This window comes from Dromaius novaehollandiae, chromosome 12, assembly GCF_036370855.1.
Source record: "Dromaius novaehollandiae isolate bDroNov1 chromosome 12, bDroNov1.hap1, whole genome shotgun sequence".
In the NCBI taxonomy this organism is placed as follows: Eukaryota; Metazoa; Chordata; class Aves; order Casuariiformes; family Dromaiidae; genus Dromaius; species Dromaius novaehollandiae.
Window position 1 is genome coordinate 17,762,910 of NC_088109.1, and position 25,394 is coordinate 17,788,303.

The 25,394-nt window shown below is 41.7% G+C and overlaps 1 protein-coding gene across 1 annotated transcript in view; it reads left to right on the forward strand.

The window, feature by feature from the left end:
- The window catches only part of PTPRG (protein tyrosine phosphatase receptor type G), a 410,439-nt gene that overhangs the window by 332,416 nt on the left and 52,629 nt on the right, over positions 1–25,394 (forward strand). The window contains exon 14 of the mRNA XM_064519114.1: positions 5,849–5,981. Within this exon, the coding sequence (XP_064375184.1) occupies positions 5,849–5,981 (133 nt within the window). The remainder of the gene's footprint in view (positions 1–5,848; positions 5,982–25,394) is intronic.

Below are 25,394 nucleotides of genomic sequence, written 5' to 3' on the forward strand. Positions count from 1 at the left end.
CAGTTTCTCAGATGACCCAAATTCCATGTCCCTTGTATAAGCCCTAGCAAACGGCCCTGATGGCTTATTCTCTGTTTAATGTAAATCAAAGGAAAGATGGGTAGCTCTAGCTTCTTGGCCAATGACAAAGGGTTTGTTATTAGCTTGGTTTATATTCTGTGGTGAAGCTAAGATGAAGACGATGAAAATCAATGAGGAGTTGGGGAAATATTGTTAGTACTGTTCAGAAGTAGTTGCTGGTTATTGTGAATTGTACCCCTTTGTCTGTAGGAGTTTCAGTTTTCTTTTAGCACATAGCTATCACTGGAAGTGGTTCAATACAGCTTTGCCTCCTACTAGAGAGGCTCTTTGATGAGCTCTGCTCACCAGCAAGCTGCCCTCCAGCTTGAAGGCTTGAAGACTGCATCCAAAGACAATCAGTCTTGGAAGGACTCTGCACTGCGGTTTTTCCATACTTGCATGGAGGGAGGAAGGACAACTACATCAGATCACTGTGCTAAACAAATCAGGCTTCCATGTGTTGGAAATGAAATCTGAAGTGACCTGCACATGTTGGCTGTAGGAAAACATAAGCGGAAGGGCTGCCAGTTTCACCCAAGCTGGTCTTAGTTGCATCTTGGCTAAATCTCCGGTGGCGCACCCAGTGTGTGGGGAAGGAACTGCAGCGTATTTTCAGCTTTGCAGACAAGCTCTCCCAGGTTTGTCAGAATATGGAGTTTGGAGGCAAAGGGGCTGGGAGAGGGTATTCAGAGACTGAGAAAGGCCTGTTTGTGCCATTTCCCCCAGGGTAGAGTTTCATTCCCTCTCTTTGATTTCCAGGTGGGAAAAGTTAGGTTGTTCACAAACGTGGTGACTCCTTGTCCAGTCATTGGAAAGGGCGCATTTTTTTCAGCTCTGTCTGGGAACACTTGGAGTTTTCTTCTTATGGGCTTCAGGGAAAGAGGCTTCCAGTCTGGATTGCTTTGTACCAGGTGTGAGGATCTTGTCCTTCCAAGTCTGTCCAGGGAAATCATCCTCCTCTTGGCATCTTTACCACTCAGGCACCTGCAGTAGATTGCCGGGATCTGCCTTACCAGGAATTTGCCTAAATGCTATATTAAATTGGCCTGAGTAAGGCCTGGCAGGCCTGTTGGGAGTGCTGCCCCCATGAGAAGAGCCTGTGAATGCAGGAGAAGGAGCTATCCCCAGGGCCGGGCCTAGGCTGCTGAAGACACTTGCCAGCAAAACCGTTGCCTGTAGCACTGGTTGTCAGCCAAACACCAGTGTAAAGCTTAAGACTAATTCCTTCAGCTTAACTTTTCCAGAGTAATGTGGAAATTCGTTATTCATGCAAACAGACCAGACATAGCTCATGCAAGTAGCTGACTTCAGTGAAACTCGAGGTATAAGCAAGACCTCCTCCTGTGAGCAAGGGCCTTCAGCGTTTTTCACAACAAGGTGAGCCTGAAATCGGGGCAACAACTCGCCAAGCTAAGAGGCCATTGCCAGAAGTATCCAAAATCATTCCTGAGCATCAGGACAGATAAAAGAAGGTGAAGATTACTTCCAAAATGAGCAGAAAGAAACTGCTGCAGCTTATTATGTCCCATAGAGGGCAGAAATTTTTTTGGATGCGTTGTTTCTCCAGGAAAGCATTTTTTAAAAAGCTGTCAGGGTTTCAAAAATGTTTTCGCGAGGAGAAAGTTCAGTCATTTTAAAGAGTAGAAAATTGTTTCATAACAATGTACACTTGTAAAATTAATTATAGAGCATCAAATTAGCAGTTGTAAGGAGATAACTGAACGGGGAAGTACTCATGAGCGTGGATGATTAGAGGAGAACAGGGAACACATGAGAAATTATGGGGGAAAGTGCGAGGCCAATTAGTACAGCAAGGCTCATTTTCTTTTAGTGCTTATTTCACACGCACATACACACACCTCTCCTGGGGCCATGTCATTATTTTCCAAATGGCATTGGCCTCTTCTTGTCTGGTGGTATCGGCCAGCACTAATGATTTTCTTCTGTCACTGAGCGCTTGCTTGCATTCCCCCCTTTCATTTTCCTGCTCATCCCTTTCTCTGTTTTGTTGCCCACATTAGACTAATTGTATCTCTGATCTGCCACTGTTACACATGCAGCTGCTCAGCATTGTCCAGAACTCTGAAACCTAAAAATTAGAGAAACAGCAATCAGAATGATGCTCTACCAAAAAAAATGAAGAAGAAGAAGAAAGAAAAACAGCACGATTCAGTTTTAACAGGCTAGAGCGGATATTACCCCGCAGAATTTTGGTTTGCTGTGCTGGACGGTTAAGCAGCCGCTTTGTGTTTGGTAGGGGATGATGAATGTGCCTCCTGCATGCTGTTGTGAGCAAAGTAACGTGTTTCTGGTTGGGGCTTTCACCCGAGTCTTGAGCCAGGGTGGAGAACAGCAGAGACGTGGGTTTGATCCAGGCTTCAGCCGGGTCCTCCCCTCCCTCACCACTTACCCCCTTGCGCTGCCTTTCTCCCACGAGAGGGCTTTGTAGAGAGGTCATGATGTGCGTGTTGAATTCCAGACTTGGTATATGCCTTTAGCCCAGAGTGAATTTTGATTTTTAAACAGTCTTTGCCAGGTCTGAGGTTACAAAAGCCTTTTGGGGATAACCTCATTAAGATAATTAAACATCTGTGTAATTCTTTCTTTCTGCATATGTGGCAAGGATTATTAAGCTGCATTTTCATGTGGCACTTGAGCCGCTTCACGTGGCAACGTAGGAACAAACAGCAGAGTGGCTTGTAAATACAAAAACTGGATTACTGAGAAGATTTGGGTTGTGTAAACAGTGTGGATCTCGGTTATCTGACACCAGGATTAAACATTGTTGGCGTCTGTTTATGAAACAGTGAAAAACCGTGCCTTAGTTGTGTGCAGCCACTAAGTACGAGTGCTGCAGAAATGCCTTTAAAGAAATAGGGGAAAAAATGGCTGCACACTGATGTCAAATTGTATCAAAGGTGATTCCATTTTATAAAAAAGAATTTTTTTTTTGCCTTTTCATAGTTAAATAATATGACTGGCATTATTTTTCAGAATTAATTGATAGCTTTGTATCAGTCTGTAATTTCATTTACTCAAGGAAAGATGAGCAGGTGCTGTTCTTTCAAATGGCCGGCTACCCGAGACGGTTCTGCAGAGGGGTTTCTTCTGGCATTCATGACATTTGTATTGCCGTGGTTGTCTGTATCTATAACGGTACAAGAAACAGAACTTTGTACAGGCGGCTTATGCAATGTCAAGGGATGATAAAGGGAAGTTTCAAAGCAAAGGTAGGTTATATATTACAGCTACCATTGCTTATTACAGCAAGCAGTGTTACTTATGGGAAATAAACAGGTTTCTGTTCTCAGGAAGCAATTACCAAGAACACACACAAAGACAGTAGGTTTCTGTGGTTGCTGAGTGCCTCTTTTGTGCCCTGACCTTTCTTCATGAGTTTCACTACCAAAGCACCTCTTGCTGTCCCAATGGTCTCTAATATTCATGGCGCCAGGGATTGAACCAGATGGGACTGCTGAATGAGTGATTCATAGGAAAAATGGTAGTTATGGATTTTTCCACACGCAAGGGTGGATTTAGCAATGCTGGGACTTGTGTTGTGTGGGACCTCCTGATGGCATTTGCTGTTCTGGCACTCAACATATTGAGCACTGTCTTATCCTCACATCTGTGGTATACGGAGTTGGCAGGCTCGGATAAGCGTGTTCTCCACAGCAGACTACGTAAGGAGAGCATCGTGAGTGTTGCAGAATACAGTAGTGTGTATAGAGACTGTAGCCCATGCTGTGCTTACAGTGGAATTTAATTTTCTTTCTATGCAACCACAAACATATGTTTTTGTGTTGAAATCTGTAGAGGTGAAACTGAATAGAATACTGTCCTTGGAGAGATGTGAAGCAATCCTGTAATAGATGTACAGGGGCACATCTGTTCTGTACGGTGGGACTATTTGGCTCCCCTAGTAAGTTTTATTGCATTGTATGGTTTTACTTTGTCCCTTTTACCACTCTGATTAATAACACTTACCTCACCAGCTTAATTTTTTCATCCTATTAAATGATTTGAAATGCACTGATAAAAACTGATGCCTCAGGGCTTATGATTTCTGCAAGTTTTGCAAATACAGACAATAAGCCTTTGTTCTAATTTGGGGGCTATTCTTTTCCTTCAAGGAAAAGGAAGTCAAAGAAATCAAAGACCTGTCTTAAAAATGGTATGTTGGATGTTATTAGTATGCTGTGAAGGCTCACTGTGTGCTCCAAGTAAAGCATCATGTGCCTATTCTGCAAAGTTTGCACTGCTGCTAACCTCAGTAGCCTTTTTTACTGAAGTTGGAGACAACTGGCTACTCATCTCTCTTTTGATCAGTTCTATACTCAGTGCACGTTCCCTTCCCCCCAAACATCCCTCTGATTAGCACCTCATTTAGGCTGCCTGCTAAAGGGCATTACCTCCATCAGCCTAGTTCTTAAAACTAGAAAGATTTCTTGCTGGGCTTGCAGCAGCCTGCAGCCTTGCTCTGTTTTCAGCAGTCAGGCAAAAGCATTTACAATTAACCTTTACTTCCATGTTAGTTGAATTTTACTCCTGCCTATGGAGGAGTATAATCTAAATGCTATTAAAATAGACTATGACTTCATATTATGTGACATCTGGTGACTTCCAATTATCTGTGTTTTGCCTGCCTACAGTGAAAAGGCAATTATGTTCTTCTGGTTGGATTTGCAGCAGTTTCAGAAGATGTGGTAATACAATATAGAACGAGGGCAAGGAAGCACGTTGGTAAGGCAAGACTCACGTGGGCTAATAAGTAGAAATCAAGTGTGTACATTGCAATCTTTGTTCAGATCTGAAGCCGTTTACACTAATCCTTTCCCATTACGTCCTGTGACAGGAATTGATCAACTACCACCTGTTTGTTAGGTGACATGAATGAAATACAGAATTTACTTCTATATTTCTCTTTTACATTCCTGTCTAAAAGCTTTCACTCTTCAAGTCTACGTGAATTTGCACAAATGAGATGTCTTTTGAAATAAAATGTAGATACAGTGTCTACTTTGATGGTCTCCAATACTGAAGATCCTCTAGACAGTAATCTTATGTATGACACAGTAATTTTAACATGGCGTTAGTCATGCAAGTAGTGAAATGGAGTTACTCCTCAGGATATTGACCGTACTTTAATTTTGTTTAAAACCTGCAGAGTAATGATTTCTTCTGTCAGAGCACATACTATCCATCCGTCCATCCATCTTGACAATCCGTATGCCAAAAAGTGCTTTCACATGCAGTAACTCACCAGATTGTAACAATTTAGCAGAAGATGTGACATGACACCCAACATGTTGAGGGTTTTTTTTTTTATTTTAAGAGATACCAAGAAATTTATTTTTGAAGCAAAGTATGACACTGAGCTTTGCAAACAAAGCTGTCCTGTAGTGTTGAGAAACAGGGTGCGTTTACCTGCAAGCACTGCTGACCGAGAAAAGCTTTTACTTTGTTGTCGTAGTGGAGTGACTCGGGGGTACTCCACATCTGATAATAGGTGCTTGGATGACAGAGTCCTGAAATTGTGTGTGAGACTGTAATTATGGGCAGTAGTGAAATCCAAACCGTATGTGGTAATACACACTGTACTTTTATGCTCTAATGTCTCAGACTGAAGAAAAATGGAGTCCCACCCTGCAATTAGAAGGTCTTTGCTCCGAGTGTTTACTCATATCATGTAAAATGGACAAATTATTTTGTTTTGCTTACACATCTTCCATACAGTAATTCTTTTTTTCCATTTAGTGATTATTTTTATTGTGTGTTTAATACACAGCTGACAAGAACAGCTCCAGCATGGCCACGAGACCTTCTCCTGGTAAAATGGAATGGATCATCCCACTTATCGTGGTCTCAGCACTGACCTTCGTGTGCCTCATTCTTCTCATTGCTGTGCTTGTTTACTGGAGGTGAGCCTGTTTTCTGTAGATGGGGACCTGATCCTGATTTAAAACACACTTGGGATTTTTTTTTTAATGTGGTCCTGTATTTTTTATTTTATTAAATGTTATGGTGATAGATGCATTAGCTATCTCTCTGGGTGCTAGACAGTAGTTTTGGTTAACTATGCAGCTGTCTCAGATACTGATTTTTGTGTCATGAAAATGGGGTTAATAGTAGTACTGGTAGAGCCAGCTGTAATGCAGACAAATGTTTCTCCAACTAGCCCTTTTTAAATTGCTGTAAAAATATTTATTGACCTTCAGGAAAGGTGGTCATGGGAGAAAAGCCCAGTAAAATTGTACTTTGTTCCATGTGTGGCTTTGCCATAGGCTCCCTGTGTCACCTTAACCAGTTCATTTTCTTGCTTTGACTGTACTTCTACAAAAGGGAGATAAGCTTGCCTCACATTATATCACAGTACTCTAAGCAGGAGCTCTCTAACATTGGTGAAGTGTTCAGTAGTACAACCTGCAATGGCATGAAAATAAATATTGCCACTTCTGAAGAGATACCATCATTCATACCAAACCTGGTTTTGGTTCAGTGCAGAGACTAGGGTTAGCATCAATAAATCCATCTCACTTTGACTTAGGATAAATTAAAACCTGAAACACCTTCATATGCCATATCAAAAACCCAAAGCCACCTTGTTTGTCTGATAGTGAAAATTCACTAAGAATTGGCCTCATAGAAGGGTGAGCATTTAGGAATTATTTCAAAATCTGATTAGACGGGATACAGAAAAGTAGCTTTGATTAGAAATAGCAGTCCATTGATCATCATCTTCATAGAAGCAATTAAAAACCTAGCAATCTATTTTTAAAGACACCCTTTTTGCTGACAATTGGCCAAATTGTTGAGTCTGGGAGCGTTCAAAAGAATATTAATAAATAGATGACAATACTTTTGTGAAAATCATTTCTGTTAGCGTTTGCAAGTAATTAACATCATTATGGTAATACAATGGATAGAATTGCAGTGATACTTACATAAAAGATGAAATTAAAAAGATTCTGAAGATCCCATTGTAGTACCTTCTCCATCAATATACCTTTCTTCCAGAAGTTCTCCCGTTTTTAATTCATGTGAAGAACTAAACTTGTTCACATTCAGACCAGGCAACCTGTTGAAGTATGTGGGGTATCCAGAAGCACTGTAACTCAGGGTTGGTAAGGTTTATCTTGCATTGATACAAAAGGCTCTTCTGAGGAGGAAAGGTTTGAGATAAACAAAATGCTAATGGCAATTATCAAGAAGAATGTTGATACAACTCATTATTTGGAAAGCATTTACATTTCCTGCAATTTCACTAATGGCTTGAGAAATAATTGCAAAACTGGTGTTTGATTCACTTGAGTAACAATACTGTGGTTAAAAGGAAAGGATGTTAAAAGTTGGAAAGTACTTGCCTAGTGACCAATACTTAGAGGCTATAGCTGCTGGTAAATATTGATTTTTATTATAGATCATAATAGTACCAGAGTATAAAATTAAGATTTGTTAATTAAAGGTAAATACTTTTTATCTTTAAAATTCCTAAGTATCCACCTCATAAAACTCTTATTTGTTTAGTAACAACAAGTACATAAATGAAGGAGAATGCATCAACAAAGACCTTAACTGAAACCAAATTAGTTTTCCAGTAATCTTTGGTATATTGCAAAAAGACAGCAGTTGGGTTTTATCTGCTCTCCCTGATTTGCATGAATAGTTAACATTCCTCAATAGCTTTGGTAAAGTTAGGAACATTGGCATTAATACCCGTTGTGTCAACTTTAATACCCAGTGTGTCAACTTTCTATGTGCAATTGATACTAAAAAAATAGGGAGATTAAAAATGCATATAGACAAAAAGGTATGTCATGTAACAGTCAAAAGGTTTTTTGATAAAGGCAAACCAACAAATTAAGGAACAACAAACTTGAGGGTACATGTGTACTGGCTTCGAAGTAATTTACCCTTTCTAGCTTCATAGTTCTGAGGATCTGAGGAACAGAAAGACTACAAGAACAAAGTCAAACTATCATTTAGGATAAATCAACAAGGAACTAGAACAGAAATCATCCACAGTAACATTTCATGTCATACAGACCATGTCACTGAAGTGATAACACAGTATTTCCTGTGCCCTTTTCAGTTTGGTTACCTTTCCTTAGGAAAAATAAAATGTTCACCTCTGTGAGTGTTTTAAAGAAAGAAAAAAAAAAAAAAATCCTCAAACACCCCAGAGTCTAATTTACAAGTTTGAAAGGAACAGTGATCTAGATTTTCGGAAAGAAATACTTAGCTTAAAATGTAATGGGCAACATATGGAATAATTTGCTAAATAACACCATCAAAGTAAATAGCATGAAAACAAGTTTGAGACAGATTTTTCAGTGAGGGAAACATGGTATTGAAGTGCACAGCAGAGAAACACTTGTTATGAAAAGATAACCCCCAAGGGGACAGGCGTGCTGGACCAAGTGGTCTTTTCTTGCGCAGCAGTTCTTTGTTCTGGTGTGAGAAAAAAGCATTAAAAAACATAACCCAGAGAACTAGGAATCGCAGAGGAGACATGGGTTACCCTTTGGCAATACGTTTTGAGGGTAAAACAAATGATATGTTCACTTTTGTGTTTTTGAGCGGTTGGGGGATTAGATGATTTGAGAACAGAGGTGACATAAATAGAACAATGAAGCAGAGCGAAGCCTTCTGCTTGCTTGCTTTGCATCGATGCGCTGCTACCCAGGGACCGAAATCAGGAGTTAGGGGGGCTGCTTGTGCAGGTTTGGCAAAATGTTTGTCTCTGTTCTGATCCTCAGGGACTGCCACTCTGTGTCACCATAATGAATATAAGTGATGATGTCTTGTTGTAAAGAAGCTTCATTTTTAGTTGCTTTTATTTGAAAAGGAGAGTTACAGGAAGCAATGGCTGTTTGATGGAGCTTTTCTTGTCTTTAGCTGTTGAGCTTCCATGCTGTGTTCCTTAGAGACTCCTTGAAGATACATGGGGATGGTTTGTCCCACTTCTGAATGAGACTCCCTGATTTGTAGAGGTAATCTGGTATTCTCATTTCCTTTTCCGTTTGGGTCCTGAACAAATGGCAAAGGAATATGACTGATCTTGAAGTGAAAGGGTCACTTCCTCCTCTTTGCCACTGTGGCCATCTCAGTAATGAAAAGGGATGGGAACTTGTAGGCAAGCAGCATCTCTGAATTACCTTCCTCCTACATTTCCTGAATTTGGTGTGACTTTAATGACAGTGCTGTGCAAAGAGGGCTGTGTGATGTTAAGTTGGTAGGGTGGAGAAGAAACTAGGTTAGCATAATGAGGCTACAAAAATTGCACTGCCTGTTATGCCAGGATGCCGAGGAGAGAGCACCATCAAACACGCACGGGATGACCAGGAGCCGTGAAGCGCACTGGTGCTGGTTACGAACGCTGGCCCTCCAGCAAGGACAGCGATGTCTGTAGTTTAACAGTCTGCTGCTGACTGTCTTTGATATCACTTGAGAAAAAACAGGCCTGGCTGGTCCTGGAGCGGTCATGGGCATGATGAAGGGGCTGATGCTCCCAGGAGTCCCGGTGCCTGGATCCGATTTCTCTTTTAGCGTTGAGTCCAAGCAGAGAATTTGAGCCCTAGCAGACAGAAAATGTGAAGAACTAGATCCTTATTGATTGCTCAACATGTAGATCCACCATGGATTTTTGCAGTGCATTTTTTCTTTTTCTGCTTTCATTCCTTTCACAGTAGTTACTGAATGTGTGTGGGTTTGGGGCAACCACAGAGTATTTCAGAGAACCGTTCACTGTGATTTTAGGATCCTTTTCAGGAGCACTATAGCTCATCTAAGAGTCCCTTAGAGTGTGTATATTGTAAGTTGCAATTTCCCAAGCACATTATTTTTGCATTTCTAGGCATTTGTTTTGCATCTATGATTTTATCACCCAGACTCTCAGTATCATGAGATCCTTCTGTGGTTCTTCAAGGTCAGTTGAAGATTTGACTTGTATTGTCTGCAGACTTTGCCGCTATTATGCTCGCAGCCTTTTCTACGAGCTTTGAGGATTGCAGAATGTATTTGGTAGTGACCTCCAAGCTGTTTAGCGGTTGAGCGCGACTTCAGGTTTTTGCAGCAGGGCGAGTTCCTATAGCATGCTGTGCCATACTGCGGCTTGAAACATGTCTTTTCTAGCACTTTCACTGTACTCTGCTGCAGATTAAACAAGTCCTGAGTATTGGGACTGCAAAGAAAAAGCAGGGTCACCAGCACTTTTTTTTTCACAGAGGTGCAGGAAGGTGAGTAGAGTTTGGAAATCAACTAAAATACTTAGACATGCCCTAAGTTCTGCCATTTTACACGAAAAAGTATTTTAAGAGTGACTGGTGACCTTCCACTCTATTTTCCATTCTAGTTTTTAGTCTAAACAGCACAATGCTATAGACTGTGGTTTCAAAGGGGAAAATAAGCAGAGAATATTAAGAAGCAATTAAGATTTTAGAGTTTAGCCAACAGCAACTTTTAAATGGGAACTAAATTATAGCCATTTCTCATTTTCAGCTAAGAGGAAGAAATTAATTCACAACTATAGCTGGTGAGTTTTCTCTCTCTTTCTTTTCAGTGGATACCATAATTCACCTCTGAATTATTGCCGCCATCACCATTGTGATCCCAAAGACAAAGCGGGAATATTGTATTGCATTTCTTATTAAATCAAGCTGTTTATACAGTGCTAATATGTTTACATTCAGGAGGGATTTTTGGAACAACACAGCTGCTGCCTTTCAAAGAGCAAGCAAGCTTGCACTGCTCGTTTATAGTCATGTGTGTATTTGAGACAGCTTGGGGAAAAGACGCCTTTAAACTTCCCTAGGCAAAGCCCTGCAGAATTTAATAGAGGATAAGAGTTTTCTTAGGCTTTTGTCAAGTATCCTATTAAGCTGAATTCCTTGGGATGGGTCCAGTGACAGAGCCTTGTACTTCTCAGGCAGTGCCTTTCTGTGCAGAAGGAATGACACTGAGTACCAGGAGATGCCGGGTCTTTTTCTGACTCGGTCATTGATTTTCTGGGTGACCCTGAGCCAAGTCACTTGCAGTTCACTGGTGGTGGCATTGGGGTGAGGGACCTCACCGGGAGCAAGCTCAGGTGTTCAATATTTCAGCATCTGCATTCAGTCACTGGTAAAATAGCACCGAACAAGGCAGATCAATCATATTTGTAAATCAGTTTGTAATTTAGAATTGAAAGCTGCAACTTAAGACTATTGCAGTTGTCGTTTCGAATAACCGTACCATGGAAAACTGCCATTTGGTGTTAATTTCTACTGAACTTTCACTGCTCCATTGCTAAGACAGTGTTAAAACTTCACTGAAAAAAAAAAAGAGGAGAACTTCTGCCTGTAGCAGGTTGTAAAAAGCTCCAGAATTGTTATTTGAACCTATCTCTAGGTTTTATTGCATGAGTATACAATGTGGTGTTCATCTACTGTACTGATTGAAAAAGGAACAATGCTAATTTAGAGAACACTGTAAAATTGCCTGCTTACAATGATAAAAGCTGCTTTCAGCTTGTTGTAAAATATTTGTGATTTGGTTCATTTTCTTGCTCTTGGAGGATGCTAGGTAATACTTTCTGAGAGCCTGCGTGTCGCTTGTAAGAAGGCCTTGGGTGCAGTTGCATGAGTTTTTCTTGCGGCAGGAGTGGCAGCCCCCATTCCTGCCCTTGTGCCGCTCTCTGTGATGCCAATACAGAAGTTGTACAGCTGTGCGATGAACCGGATTGGGAAATAATCCAGGTTAAAAGAAGAAAAAAGGAAAAAGAGAGAGAGAGGGGCCTGATTTAAACAGGATTAGCAATGCCGCAGGCATCCGAGGGGAAATGTGGAGGAGACGGTGTGCCGGAAACCCCTTCCAGTTCCTTTCTGAGGGTTTAGCAACCAGATGTGGTTGTGCAGAACAGCACATGCCTTCCTTTTCCTCCTGGAGCAGCCGCCTCTGGCTGTGTAGGATGAGAAGTGGCCTCGGCGGGACGGTGCCGGGGCTGGCTGCTGCTGACGAGCGGGGCCAGCCGGCGCACGGTAGCTTGGGCCGCCCGGTTTGCAGCGCTCTGATCTCCCTGCCTCAACCTCGGCAATGTGGGGAGAGCGTTTACTGCAAAAGACTCCAGTTGTATTTGATTTTGCTGGTGCTGGAGGTAAAGGTCCGGGCCCTTTTGTGCACCGTATCTCCCCGCGCTTCTCGCTTGCTGTTGAAGGGGAGCAGGGCTGTGGTTGAGTCCCTCCTGCTCCGCGCAGAGGCTCGAACCCGGCCGTTGTGCTGGCGGCGGGCAGCTCGCTCCCACGCCTGGAGCACAGGGCAGCTGGCGGCTGCTCATTCTCGCTGCTGGCATCGTGCTTCGAGCCCTCCTCGCTCTGCTGTTAGGGCGCAAATCAACATAAAAACTTCTCTGCCCGCATCTCTGCTTTCCCGTGGGGCGATGTGCAGAGGGGGAGAGTGCCCGCGGGAGATGCAGCACCGCCGGTGCTCTGCGCTGGTTTGTCCCCTCGTCTTGGGGGGGATGGAAGAGGACCCGTCCCGGCGGCCCAGCTGTTCGGCGACACGCATGAGTTGCCGCGGGCAAGCGCAGCTGTGCGCCGCGGAGGCCGGGACCCCGCACCTCGCGCAGCCATTCCTTTGCAGCTTCTGGCTCAATAACCGTCTCCCCGCTGGCTATTTTCAGGGCCTTTCAGAAATCGCAGGAGTTGTCAGTTGTTATAGTAACGGGCCCCCTGCTGCTGAATTGGCCCTGAGATGCCCATTTGGGCTTTTGAACAGACTAACTCATGCTCATTAGACAAAAAAGAGAGAGAGACAGATTTGCAGATGGAAAGTTGCTTTTTAAGCATGCTGGATGGTCTGTTCAGAGCTAGATTGTGGAGGGGGGCATGTTGTCTCATTATATGCCTGTTACTTTTACTTTTATTTAATTAACACTCGTTTTACTTCTCCTTGCAAATCAGAACTCTGTGCGATTTCAGTTTGCTCTTTGGCGAGGCTGGTAGTGAGCTGCTGCTTTAAAAGCAAACAAATTTTGTCATAAGCAAGAAGAAGGGAAAGAAGTAGGAGAGGGTTTTGCAAAGCTTGAATCCAAATCAGTGGTAATTTCCAGAGCTGGCAGGAAATCCACAAAACTCAGCAAATTTCAGTCGTAATTATACAGCATCAGGAGCAAGATCAAAGCTCAGTAAGCACCTTTTGACCCAGCACTGTCCCATTCCAAGGACACAGCACAGGTTGCATTTTGCTTCGGGTTTAAATCTGAGCAGTCCCATTGATGTTAATAGCGTGACTCCTGAATAACTGGCATCAGTTTAACCAGACCTTTGCCTTCTAAATTTGAGTCCACATGGCTGAAGAAACCTGTATCATCCCAAGTGGGTTCTCAAGAGTGTGCAATTGCAATAACAAGTTGCTTTTTGCCAGGTGCTCAAAGCCAGTTTCTTAGGTCCATGCATGTCCAATCTCCATCTGAATTTCATGAAGCATGTTCCCCTCTGAGCTGTCCTTCTGTAAATGAAAAGTGAATCCAGAGTTATAGCAGGCTGATGTCTCTCCTGGTGAAAGTAAGATAGGACTGTGATGGTTCTTGTGCGATACACCTTTTCTGTGAGGAAGGTGGGCAGACTGGGTGGGCGGACAGGGTTGTTACCTGAGAGGAGAAGCAAATGCTCTAATACGTGAAAGGGATCTGCAAGGAATAAATGATTTTCCACATCCACCATGGTTAGGATGAGGAATCTTGGGCTTAAATGGCAGCGAGAGAGATGTAGGTTTGACATTAGGAAAAGCTTTTTGGTAGGAAAGATAGTAAAATAGTGGACTACAGAATTTCCACCGTTTCTAGTTTCTAAAAGCAGGTTACCCGGCCCTTTGTCAGCAGCTCTGTCAAGGTCATTGATCCCGTGTGGGAGCAGGGAGGACCCTGCTCCCCGGTGCTGCGGCACACGCTTTAAAGCACACATACAAGTGTGAGAAAAGAGGAGAAACAGAGTAGTGTGATAAATTGTCCTGTGAATCACAAATTAGAAGGCTGGAAAAGACACAACTAAAGTGCATCACATTTAATGTAAGTAACATACAGGTGATAAAAGAGCACATCTAAGAAGAGAGGGAAAGGAGAGAGGGAGGGCTCTGGCATTGCAGAGAGAGTGAAAAGGAAGATACAAATGGGCAAGAAAGATAACTGCAAAGATGGCTTACAGAGGACAGCTGTGCCAGGAGACCCATGGGCTGATGGAAGAAAGTCTGTCGAGTTTCATTCCATCTGTTCTCCTGCAGCAGGAAGCCTGAAAGCAGGGAAGAGTCAAGAGTATGACAAGGTTTTGAAATTTAAAATAAAGAAAAAATGAGCAGGGGTTGACGCAGTTGCTGTTTTTAACCCCCATCGGGTGTTATCTAAGGCACCATCAGTATTGCCCATGTCAGTACTGCCATCATCTGCAGTGAGTGCCAGCCCAAGGACAGCTTTGGTGACAAGGGAAAGGACTCTCTGAGCAAGAAACCAGGGTGACAGCGTCTAGCAATCCCTGGAGGTGCTGACGCTGTTTCCTTGCAAAGGAGATGAGGAATGGTGAGTGCCGGAGGAACTCTCTTCTGTGAAGCCTCCCTCAGACAAAGCACCATCACAGTGAAAGCAATCCTACTGCCTGCTGGATTGGGTTCATTTTTAACAGTACCTTTAAACAAGAAGTCTTACTTACTTACTTACTTACATGCTTCGTCCTCAGCTGCTGGGAAGTTTGCACCATGTGCATCATTTGTGCAAACGTCTTTTCTGCAGGCACTTTTACGGACATGGCCATTGAACTCAGTGGGAGCCTAGATCTGCGTCACCTTTTTTTAAAAGAAGTCAAGCATGTAATCGTGTGTCAAATAGCAGGAGAATATATGCTTTGGTTGTAGAACACTAAAATCCCTCATAACATGTAGCTGTCCTTGAAGACTCCAATGAAAGAAAGTTTTGTGGTTTTTTTTTTTCTACTTTGTTTTAAAATGTGTCCCATAACAGCTGAGACATTTAGGATGTACTTTGCCTACAGGCACACACAGGCCATCCCATTCATTAAAGGGGATCAAGTTTAGTTGAAATTCTTGGAAGCAAGTTGGAAAATACTATTGTTATGCTCCTTGTGTATGAGCAGTGTGCAACATTTTCCCAAGAATTCCTGAAATACCACCTTTCGGGGAGACAGCAGAGAGGGGCAGAAGATGGGGACAATTCAGGTCGGGCAAGGAGGTGTCCGTGACAGACTGAAATTTCTGTTTGAGTTCTGTTTAACTGACTAAATGGATTCATTCCAGGTGCTTATTCTGGAAATGCTTTCCCCGGTGCTGCTGTAATGGTGAGGTCTGGAAAAAAAGAGCCAGGTTTTATCTGGGCAGTAACTGGATTAAAGGCAGTATTTTACAAGGCATTATTTTGAACCAATATTTTTAAAATATTCACATGCTATAGTTAGGCTCCATTAAGAACGTGTTTGTAAGTGCTGAGAAACAGTATGTGGTGAGGAGTACACGTTTCTGATCTTCACACCAGTAGAAGATGCTACCATTGGCTTCTCCTAGTCACGTTAGTTGTTTTGTAAGCTACTTTAGACAAAACTTTTTTTTACAACTTTAGAACTTTTTAACTGTGGCTTTTAAAACTACGATGGGCTGTTTAAAAAGAGAAACAAACCTTTATAATCATGCTTTTTGTGGAATTAAATCACCTTGGAAAAAAAAATCAAGAGTAAGAATATTTTAAAAGAAAACAGGATACATTCTTTTTCTATTCCCTTTCCTTAGCTCCAAGAAAGAATTAACCCATTGTCGTTTGATCTACGGCTAGTTTACATGTTTTGTATTGATCTGTTGTTAGTTTATATATTCTATATAGTATTCCTAGTATATAAGAGTATATGTTAGAGTGTGCACAGGTATCTCTGTAGTAGATTGTGCTTCATAAATTGTTAGGTTTCGGAGCTGGAGGAATGTCTTGGATGAACTGTGAATGAAATATCCTATAATACAAGTAGATGTACCCTGAGGGAACAGTCTACTTCTACTGTGAAACTATGAATTAACCACAGCAACCAGATAAATTATGTTTTTTCTCTCTTCTTGTAATCATAAAATATAGCTATTGAAGGGCCCTGCGCTGTTCTCAGTCCCACAGCAGCATTTGGACTAACATTAGCACCAGCTATTTCACAGCAGGTTGTGGTCTGAGTGTAAAATTACAGGGTAAAAATATTAAATCTATTCAGCAATCTTAACTGGTTGGATAAATAGTAGGAATCGGCAGCCTAGTAAAACAAGAACAAGCAAGGGTGGACTTAATTTTTCTTTTCTTAAAATAAAGTACCAAGCTATGCGACTCAGAAAAAAATAAAGACTTGGAATTCACTGCACATGTGATTTTATCTGAGATATTATAAATCTGTGAATTCCTTCAGTTTGTTGCAGAACACTAAGTTATACGCTTTATTTGATAAAAAGAAAATACTTCTTATCTGGCTGCAAATGATGTGTATTTCACTCCACTGACTTACAGATTAACATCCATTGAGTTCTAACTTTTAAGCCAAAGCAGGAGCAGTTAGCCTGCCTGGTTCCTATTTCATGGGTTGTTTCTTGGTTTGGAAATATTGTCCTTTCCAAAACGGAACAAAAGCATCTTGAAATATCCTACACAGTGACATTTAGAAAACAATAGAAATAAATCTAATTTTGGGTTGATTGAAAAATTTTACTCCAATTTTGAATTCTAAAAGTATTTGTAATGAGGAAAAAAAAACAGTCAGTCAGTCCTCAGTAATGACAAATGCTCTATTCCCTGAAGGCTTAAACTTGTTTTTAATTTTCCTTCTGATCAAACTACCAGTAAAATGAATATATTTCAGGATGATGGGGAGGCAAAGCCGGGGAGAGCCTCTTCTCTCACGGCCGCGGTGGTGAGGGTGAGGAAGACTTCCCACCACACCATAACTCAAAGTGGTGATGATTTAGTCTTCAGAGTCTTCTATGATTCCTAAATTCCAGTGTTCATTGGTAATAGGGTATTACACACTGGTATTACAGACATGAAGTGAAAGCCCTGGAGACACAGTCCTCAAACCTGTCATTTTTTTGATTTTTGGTAGTTATGTGGGAGTTGTGATTAAAAGCCGAGGACATCAATCTACCAGAATGGTTTGTCTCTTCCCGCTCATACAGCTCCTTGCTCCTGAAGCATTCAGGGTGCTTATTTCAGAGGGTGAATGGGTGCCCCAGCAGTTTGCTTTCCAGAGCCTGCAGAAGTTGGTTTTACAGGTTAAGGCTGAATCTAGGCTGCTTTATCCACAGGACCAACATTTCAATGAGTTATTTTTTTTACCACTTTCTTCACTGTTGTAGGTACAAACAAGCCTTTCAGCCTAAAAAGGCTTTTCCGGCAGTTTGTTTATTCTTCAGCAAGCTTTTCTGTAGACTTCGCAAGACAAAAGTGATAGTCATGTTTTCTGCTAATGTCTGATCTCCCTACAACTATACACTTGTCTCGTACCCTTGTACTGTCTTTTTGGAGAGGAGGCACAGGGCAGAGGATTAATGGCCTTTCAGGCATCAAGGACATTTGGTTTACATCTGTCAGAGTTACTCTGAACATGCTTTGTGATATTGAGGGGGCCACATATATCTTAAATTTATTAACAGCAATTCCTTTTTCAGAGCAACTCAATTAATTAATAATTAAGTAATTTATTTGCATGCACAAATCACCATAGTTTGCCTTTGGTGATATTTAATTCTGAACGTATCTAGGAAAAGCAATCGTGTCCCTTTTGAGATCAGTCGCGAAGAATAAAAAGTTTAAAAGATTTTTAAAATAATGTCAACAAAGAAATTATTCTTTTCTGAGACCGTGAAAATAAAGTTTCTGCTTTCCAAAGAAAATACAATAATTAGAAAATTTGCAAATGGAAATTAGCCTGTGTTGGTCTTTCTCTTTATTTATGTCATTAAATGCAGTATTTTATTAGCATATATATTATTCAAGATTCAATATAATCCTTTTTGTAAGTCCAAGTTCAAATATAAAAATCAAAATGGGCTTGATACATGCTATTGTTCACATGCAAAGCAGCTAACATAGATGTGAAGATATGAGGTGAATTGAAACATTCATATTTCATAAGGATGCAGGCTACATTTTCTGAAATTACGGGTTCAACTCTTATTTTTAACTTTTTCTCATTTGCATACATATTAGTCCCTGTTTAAATGATGTGTTAATTCTATTCATTAGACTTCAGCGAATGCTTCTGACTCTCCTGATAATCAAGCACAGGTCCCTGGAAAGCAAATTATGGACTTTCATGTTGCACAACCCATTGTAAACGTGACATTTATCACTGCTAAGCTGGCTTATGTGTAGTACTTGGCTGCAGTCAGTAGGGCAGAACCCCCTTGCTTAGGCTTTGGGTAATGACTGTGATCTCTGAGTAAGGACCTGGCACCAGATCCCTGAAGTCTCCTCGGAGGTGATTGGGCACTTCACACCCATGCTGCCTTCTTGATGTTAGAAATGCCAGTTCAGCTCTTCGGGCAGAAAGAGTAGCTTGACTCAGATCCTCACACAGATGGCTTCAAGAAAATGGAAGATGAAGAATTTTCTGTTCCACATAATCTGATGGCAGAGATGAGAATTTGGGAGCTGATAAGGATCCATTTGGCCAGTCTGCAGTTCCCTCGAGCGTATTTGGCTGCCAGTGCGGGATCCCGCAGGGGAGTACCTGCTTCGTGGCAGTGCTTCGAAAATCTGCAAATTCAGGTAGCCCTCAAAGCAAAAGCATGAAGGTGACAACAATGCAATAGGAGTCCTTCCTCTGGGTGCCTGAGCCAGATCTTGTAGTGAATGTGGCAACAATCTGTTTATAACCATCTGGGAAGGAAAGGGACAACAAAATGGCGTTGGATTTACATGTCTGCAATTGCATATTGATTTGCCAGGCAGTGACAGTTCATCTTCTTAATTCTAGGTATAAAAGCATTGTTATGGCAGTGGTAAACCTGAGGTGGTAATTTCCCAAGGTTTTATGTTGATGGGGTGAGCCCCGAGTGGTGCCACACGGGGAGTTGCCATGTGTGCTCTGATTAAAAAAAAATTGATGGGAAGCAGAAAGGTTCTTACACCATCACTGTGAGGAAATGCTTGACATCTTTAAAGGCCTGTAAGTTTAGTTTCCATCTGTTTTTTGCAGAGTTTGGGCCCTTTCGAAAAACAGTGCTGATGTGTGCAGTCGGGAATTAATTTGGCTCTTTCTGGGAGCGGAAGGTTAGAGTTCAACATCACTGGTTTTGTTATCCACAAAAGCAACATGGAGCAAGTTTCCCCCCGGTATGGTTTAAAGGAGTGGGTGGGACTACGAGAAAGAGACCTGTTCTCCCTGCAGCATAGTTTTGTTTGAGATGCACAGAATATGCTAACAGAAGACAAGAGATGGCAGCGTTTGATATACGTTCTCGCAGCTGCTTCGTCTCGCTGTGTCTGCGTGCGTCATCTCCTTCGCAGTGGTGCTCTGCACGAGGAGCAGCTGGGCGCCTCTGAACCTAGAAGAAATGCTCCCATTTCGCCAGCGTTTGTAATGCAAGCCACAGTCAGGCCTATTGGGAAATGAAAAGCCCGTGTTTTATTGGGGCTGTGAGTTTTCCATGGCTGTTGGTGTCTGCAGGATCTGAGCTTTTGCTTGGGTGCCTTCTCTTCCCCCTGATGATGCTGCCTTGCACTGAAGGAATGCAAGAGAGGCACTGAGCTTTATACCAGCCTTTCTAAGCATATAAACCATCTGTGGCCCTCTCCTCCTCCACCCCATGGATGGTGTTTGCTGGTTCCTGTTGACCTCCACGCTTGCGAGCCGGAACCGGGTGTCCCAGTTCCCTGTGCGCTGAGCATGGGAAAGGGAAAAGGGCTTTAAAACAACTGCATGTTTCCTGTGTTCCCCGAGCCCAGGGTTTACTGTTAATGGCAGGTCTCCATCTTCGGAGGCCAGTAAGTAGCCAGCACTGCTTGCGGGGAATAGGCAGAGCAGTGGATGAAGTGTTCTCCATCCATGCCTATTTCCAATGTCTTTTGTCCTTAGTGCTCCAGCCAGCAGCTGCCGGCTCTGGGCAGGGTTGTGCCCACAACCTCACTCATTTTTCAGTGACTGAATTAACTTTAACATTGTCTTTGCTCTCTGCCAACCATATCGTATTTATTCTGCTGTCCATGAAGAAGGGGTTAAATTCGTATGAGTTGGATGTTTTCTGTTACAGCTTGTGTTCTCTTTTGACCTTTTCGGCTTCATGTATTTTCCCCTTTTGAAGTTACTAGTTATGTCTGAGATCTTAACATCAAGCTGGTTGCTTTGTGAAAATAAATATTAATGAGAAAGCTGCTGATAGCATCATGTTGGTAGAAAAAAATGCTTGTTGAAAAAAATGCTTTTATAATAAATGGAATTTAATATTAATTGAGTGGTTTGGAGTTAAAGCAGGATGTAAAGTGACAAGTTCCCAGCATGGCAAACTGCCCTTTGCAGAATCCAATTAGAAGTGTGAGCAGCAAATCGCAAGCAAACTTGCTGTAATCACACGGGGGCAATACAGGAGTGGAACATCATTTGGCGCCTGGGACCTGTCCCCTTGAATGTCTCGCCATTTCCATGAATCAACATTTAGTTACTGTGTCATGCCAAGTGTGCGTTCGTCAGCTCTTGCCTGGAAATGCTGCATCCCATTGGTCTGGTCAAACCGGAGGGAGACGGTATGTTTTGAAATAAAAGGGCACATCGATTAAATGCACTGTATTCTGCTACACGTCTGTCTGGGAAAAGTGACTCATTTGTTAGCCGGCTGAAATTGCTTTGCACTGAGCATCTTGTGCTGATGTTACAGGGTTTGCCTGATTGCTGGAAGCTGCTACATTTGCCGCTTCCTCAGTGAGAATGATCAGGAATTGTTTGCCTTCCAAATTGCAGTGTTTATTCATGATTTAGAAAAATAGATGATTTGCTGAGCTGTGTTGTAGATAAATGGTTAAATGCTGCCTGGAGTAACCGAGTGCAATAGTCATAGATATATCTGAGCATCCATGCCAGATATGAGCATCTGTGGCAGACATATCCGGCGTCCTAAAGAGTGATGTAAATTGTTCATTGGATATAAATTATTCAAGAAGAGTTTTTCTAAATAGGCAGTATGTATCATTCCCATCTGGCTGACAGAGCTGCTGAAGCTGCTGTAGTGAGAGTTTATTGGTGGCGTTTCAGACGTCCTGGGTATTATGTGAAAGCGGCTCAGCAAATCTCCAAAATGAGGGTGCAGCATCCAAAGTGAGGGTGCAGGAATGGTAAAGACCTGAGCACAGCATCTGGGAAGCTGGAGCGGTGCTTTGAGACTGGTGGAGAAATGTGCAAAAACACCGACATGGAGCAAGTCAATTTATATATTCTGTCAAAATGGTTATGATCAGCCAGGAGGTAAATAAATAAACGGATCAACAAATGCTTCACACTTGTCTGTTTTCAACAGGAAACCACAGATCTGAAACCAACTGCCTGGGACAAAACTACCAGGAATAGCAGCAAAATATTCTGCTGTTTAGTCTGTGTTTTAAACCTTTTTAGGCCTACAAAGCTCCTTGAATTGAAATACTTTAATAAAATGGGAAGAGTTGTTTACTGCATGTCCCCTTTACCCTCAAAGAGGGAAAACGATGGAGTGGGTCTGGCGGTGGGACCCTGGCTGGGCAGCTGGCGTCTGCCTTTGCCTGCGTAGCCGAATGCGTCTTACCGGCCGTGGGGATTGCTTCTGCCTTTCCCACTCCCGAGCCTCTGTCTAATCGCTGCAGTAATGGTGGCGAAATCACCGCCAAAGATTACATAAGAGCCCTGAAATGAAATGCATGCATGGAGTAGGAGGGAAACGAGTTTGACTTGTTAGAGATGTCAGCATCGTGCAGTTTACCTGGCAGCAGGCATCTCCTAAATTCCTTGACAATCATTTGCCTTTGGAGCCGTGTCACTTGATGTGCTGTAAAGGGAAAGAAAACATGAAGCTAAGAACTTGCATTTAATTTGCATGCCTAGTTTTGAGCAAGTGCCGAGCAGATCAAGGGACGTTTGTTAGAACATCACGAACCATTCGCGTGTTGTTCGCTAAAACGCAAGCTCCAATTCTTGCGGCTTTTTTTCCTCCCTTTCCCCAGTCCCACATTTATCAACACTGAAAGGTTATAAAGAGCTTAATAAAAGGTAGATTAAGGTTTTGGAGACTGTGCAAATAAAGAGTACAGTCTATAAATAGAAAATGCATTAAACAATATCTGGTCTTAAGGGATCTAGTAATTAACATAGGTCGATTGAATTTCTTCTGCTTTGCTTATATGCAGCAAATTTTTATCTTGAATCAAAATGTTCTTTTCACTGTGATTAGTTTTGTTATTAGATGTTTCTACACACTGATTAAGACAACTGAAAAGTAATACTTTATTTGCCGAAGTGTTTACCTCCTGGAAAAGAGTTTGTCCTGGGGATGAAAGCGGTTTCTAATTTACGGAATAATTTTCACTAGTTTCTTAAAGGCGAACTCTTTTGTACTTCTCTTACCTTATGATTTTGGAATTCTTGGCTCTCTAGTATAATTGTGCACCTATTAATATACTTCATGATAACTTTTCTGATATGCCTCAATCTTGGAGTCTTTTGGGGGAATATATATTTCCTTGATGCTAAAGTTCAAGGTGCTTTGAATGGGGAATAGGCTTGAATCATTTAAAGTGTCTTTTTCCTTAATAAATATTTTGGAAAGGGAATTCTTTCTAACTTTCATTTCAAGCATTTTCAAAATCATCCTCATAGTCCCCTCTGCTTCGTGATACATATATTCCACCTCCATTGCGTGCTGATAACATTTCTAGAATTTTTTTTAAGACCGACTCATCACTTATTTGGTCTGCAGAGATAGTAATTTGAAATACACATTGTTTTTATTTTTATGTGCTACTTTATTATGTCTAAGTATACTTACTGCTGTTTACTACTTTTCTGGTATTAATTAGATCTTTCTAGGAGTATTTAAGTATCTTGGGACTTGTTTGTTATTGCCATTGGGTTTTTTAGAAGAGTTATTGCAGGCAGTATTGCACTATTTATTGCAAATGCTACTGGACAGATCTTACTGATGCAAGGACTTTTTATGTTGATGTATTAATTGATGTAGGTCTGTTATCTTTAGTGAAGGGAGCCCAGTGGATATATTTACACCACACTGATAGTCCGATTTAACCAAAACTGCACTTGAAGCTTATACAGCTTGCTCTTCTGCAGTATAGCTCTATTACTGAGCCCAACGGATAAGGCGTATTGGAGCAGGCAGAGCGCATGTGAACATGCCTGCATCTCTTCTGGTATCTGAGATAGGTCACTGGGGTCTGACTTGGGTGTTTTTACATAGCTTATTAGAGATATATTCAGTATACTACAATGGAAGATGCAGCATAGGATTTCTTTGTGGTTTGGTTCACTGGATGATAGCTTATTGTCTTCGATATTTGTGTTTCCTTGTCACATGTGTTAACCTTTGAATACAAAAGACTCATTAAAGCAATTCTTTAGATGCACATACTCGAGGCTTCCCCAGAGCTCTCGAGTCACTAACGCATTAGTACCAATGACAGTAAGAAGCAAATCTCCAGATGGGTTGATTGATAGGAAAATTAATGATTCTCAAGACTTCTGTCCAGGTTTGTTATTTGGTCGCTTACAGATCCTTGCTCTCAGGGAGATGGGTGGGGAGGGAGGACCAGCTGGCTGCCATCCGTTCTGCCTCTGTTAGTGTGATGAGGGGACGTAAGTAGTAGCATTAAGGAATATATTTGCAGGGTTCTCATTAACATTATCTTCCAGGTACTAAGTAATTTGCTCCTCTGCTTTTGGTACCAGCTGCTCTTTTCTTTTCCTTTGTGTTACACTTCAAAGATATCTTTTTGTTCCATTTGTAATTATGTTCTAAATGGAGTTAATAGAGAGACCATAAAAATTTTTGAGTACCTATTTCTTTTTAGAATGGCCATCAAAAAAGGCTCACTTTCCAAATACGCAGTGACGAAAAGACAAAGGAGCTAAACACAGATTTAAAACTTTACGTTGGGCCCAAGTAATCTGAACCCGAAATATGCCCAACAGTGTTGGGAGATCTTCCCACTTCTCCCATACAGTTTTAGTCCAACTGCAAATGCACAAGTCTGATGAGAAAGAAAGAAGGAATTTCCCGTTAAGCATTTCATTTTATTTAAGAAACTGTTGGCATTTCTGCCTGAAGATGGCCAGAAAATGGAGAAAAACTCTGCCTCAATTTTTAGTACCTATTTGTGTTATGTTTGGATCCCAGTCTTTGGCTTGGGATACCTAAAATAAATGTTAAGTGACTGTCCTGATGCCTCATTTGGAGGAAGAAAAGAATATTTCTGCAGAGGAAAGAGCAGGGCTCTTTCATTTGAGAGGTAATTAGGTGGGAGTAATTAGAGAGATTTAGGTGGCTGTTCCAAACAGAAAGCCAGTCTCTGCTGTCCTCCCTTAGGTGGGATCATTTCTGTATTGCTCTTCTTATAACATAATTTTGATCCAGATGAATTACAGGTGGTGTTTAAAAATACCTGCATGTTAACCCTGCGGTGTGCCACACCTCCCTCTTTATTCCTTCCTCCCCTGAGGAGGTTATTCATCCCAAAGGGGGTTCAGGCACTGAAATGATAATATCAGGTATACCAAATGGTGAGTTCTTCGAGGTGCCACTAAAAGCTTCTCTCCGATAAGAGGCAATCTTCAGTGATTGCTGCTGTTCTTGTGATTACTGAACAACTCTTCACTCGGTTAAATTTAGCTTCCTTCTGTGAGAAAGTTTTAGGCTCCTTTTTAATATTACATGGTGTTTAGGTTATTGGAACTACACATTTTATAGGAACTGCCTAAGGTATTATTTGATTGGGAGAAGCATGTCTGTTTTCCTCTGTGATTTTCTAGTCTTTGTGGTATGAGTGTTGCATTAAATAAATTGTTGGCTTGTGGAGAGGAAAATGAATACATCAGGCTTCCCTTTGGTTTTTAAAACCATGTCTAATTTTTAAACCATTTTAAGATTCCACCTATAGATTTCTGTAGCCTGTTTTTGCCTGTAGACATTAAAAATGTGAGTGGTACTACATGCACCAGGAAACTTGTTTTCTCACAGTAGAAAATACTGATGAGTAAACCCATTCAGTCATGTGTAAAATTGCTGAGTGTATCCAACACAGATGTTGTGAGTACTGATTAAAGCAGGAGGGGAAAGTCGGATGCTGCCGGCCCGTCAGAGGT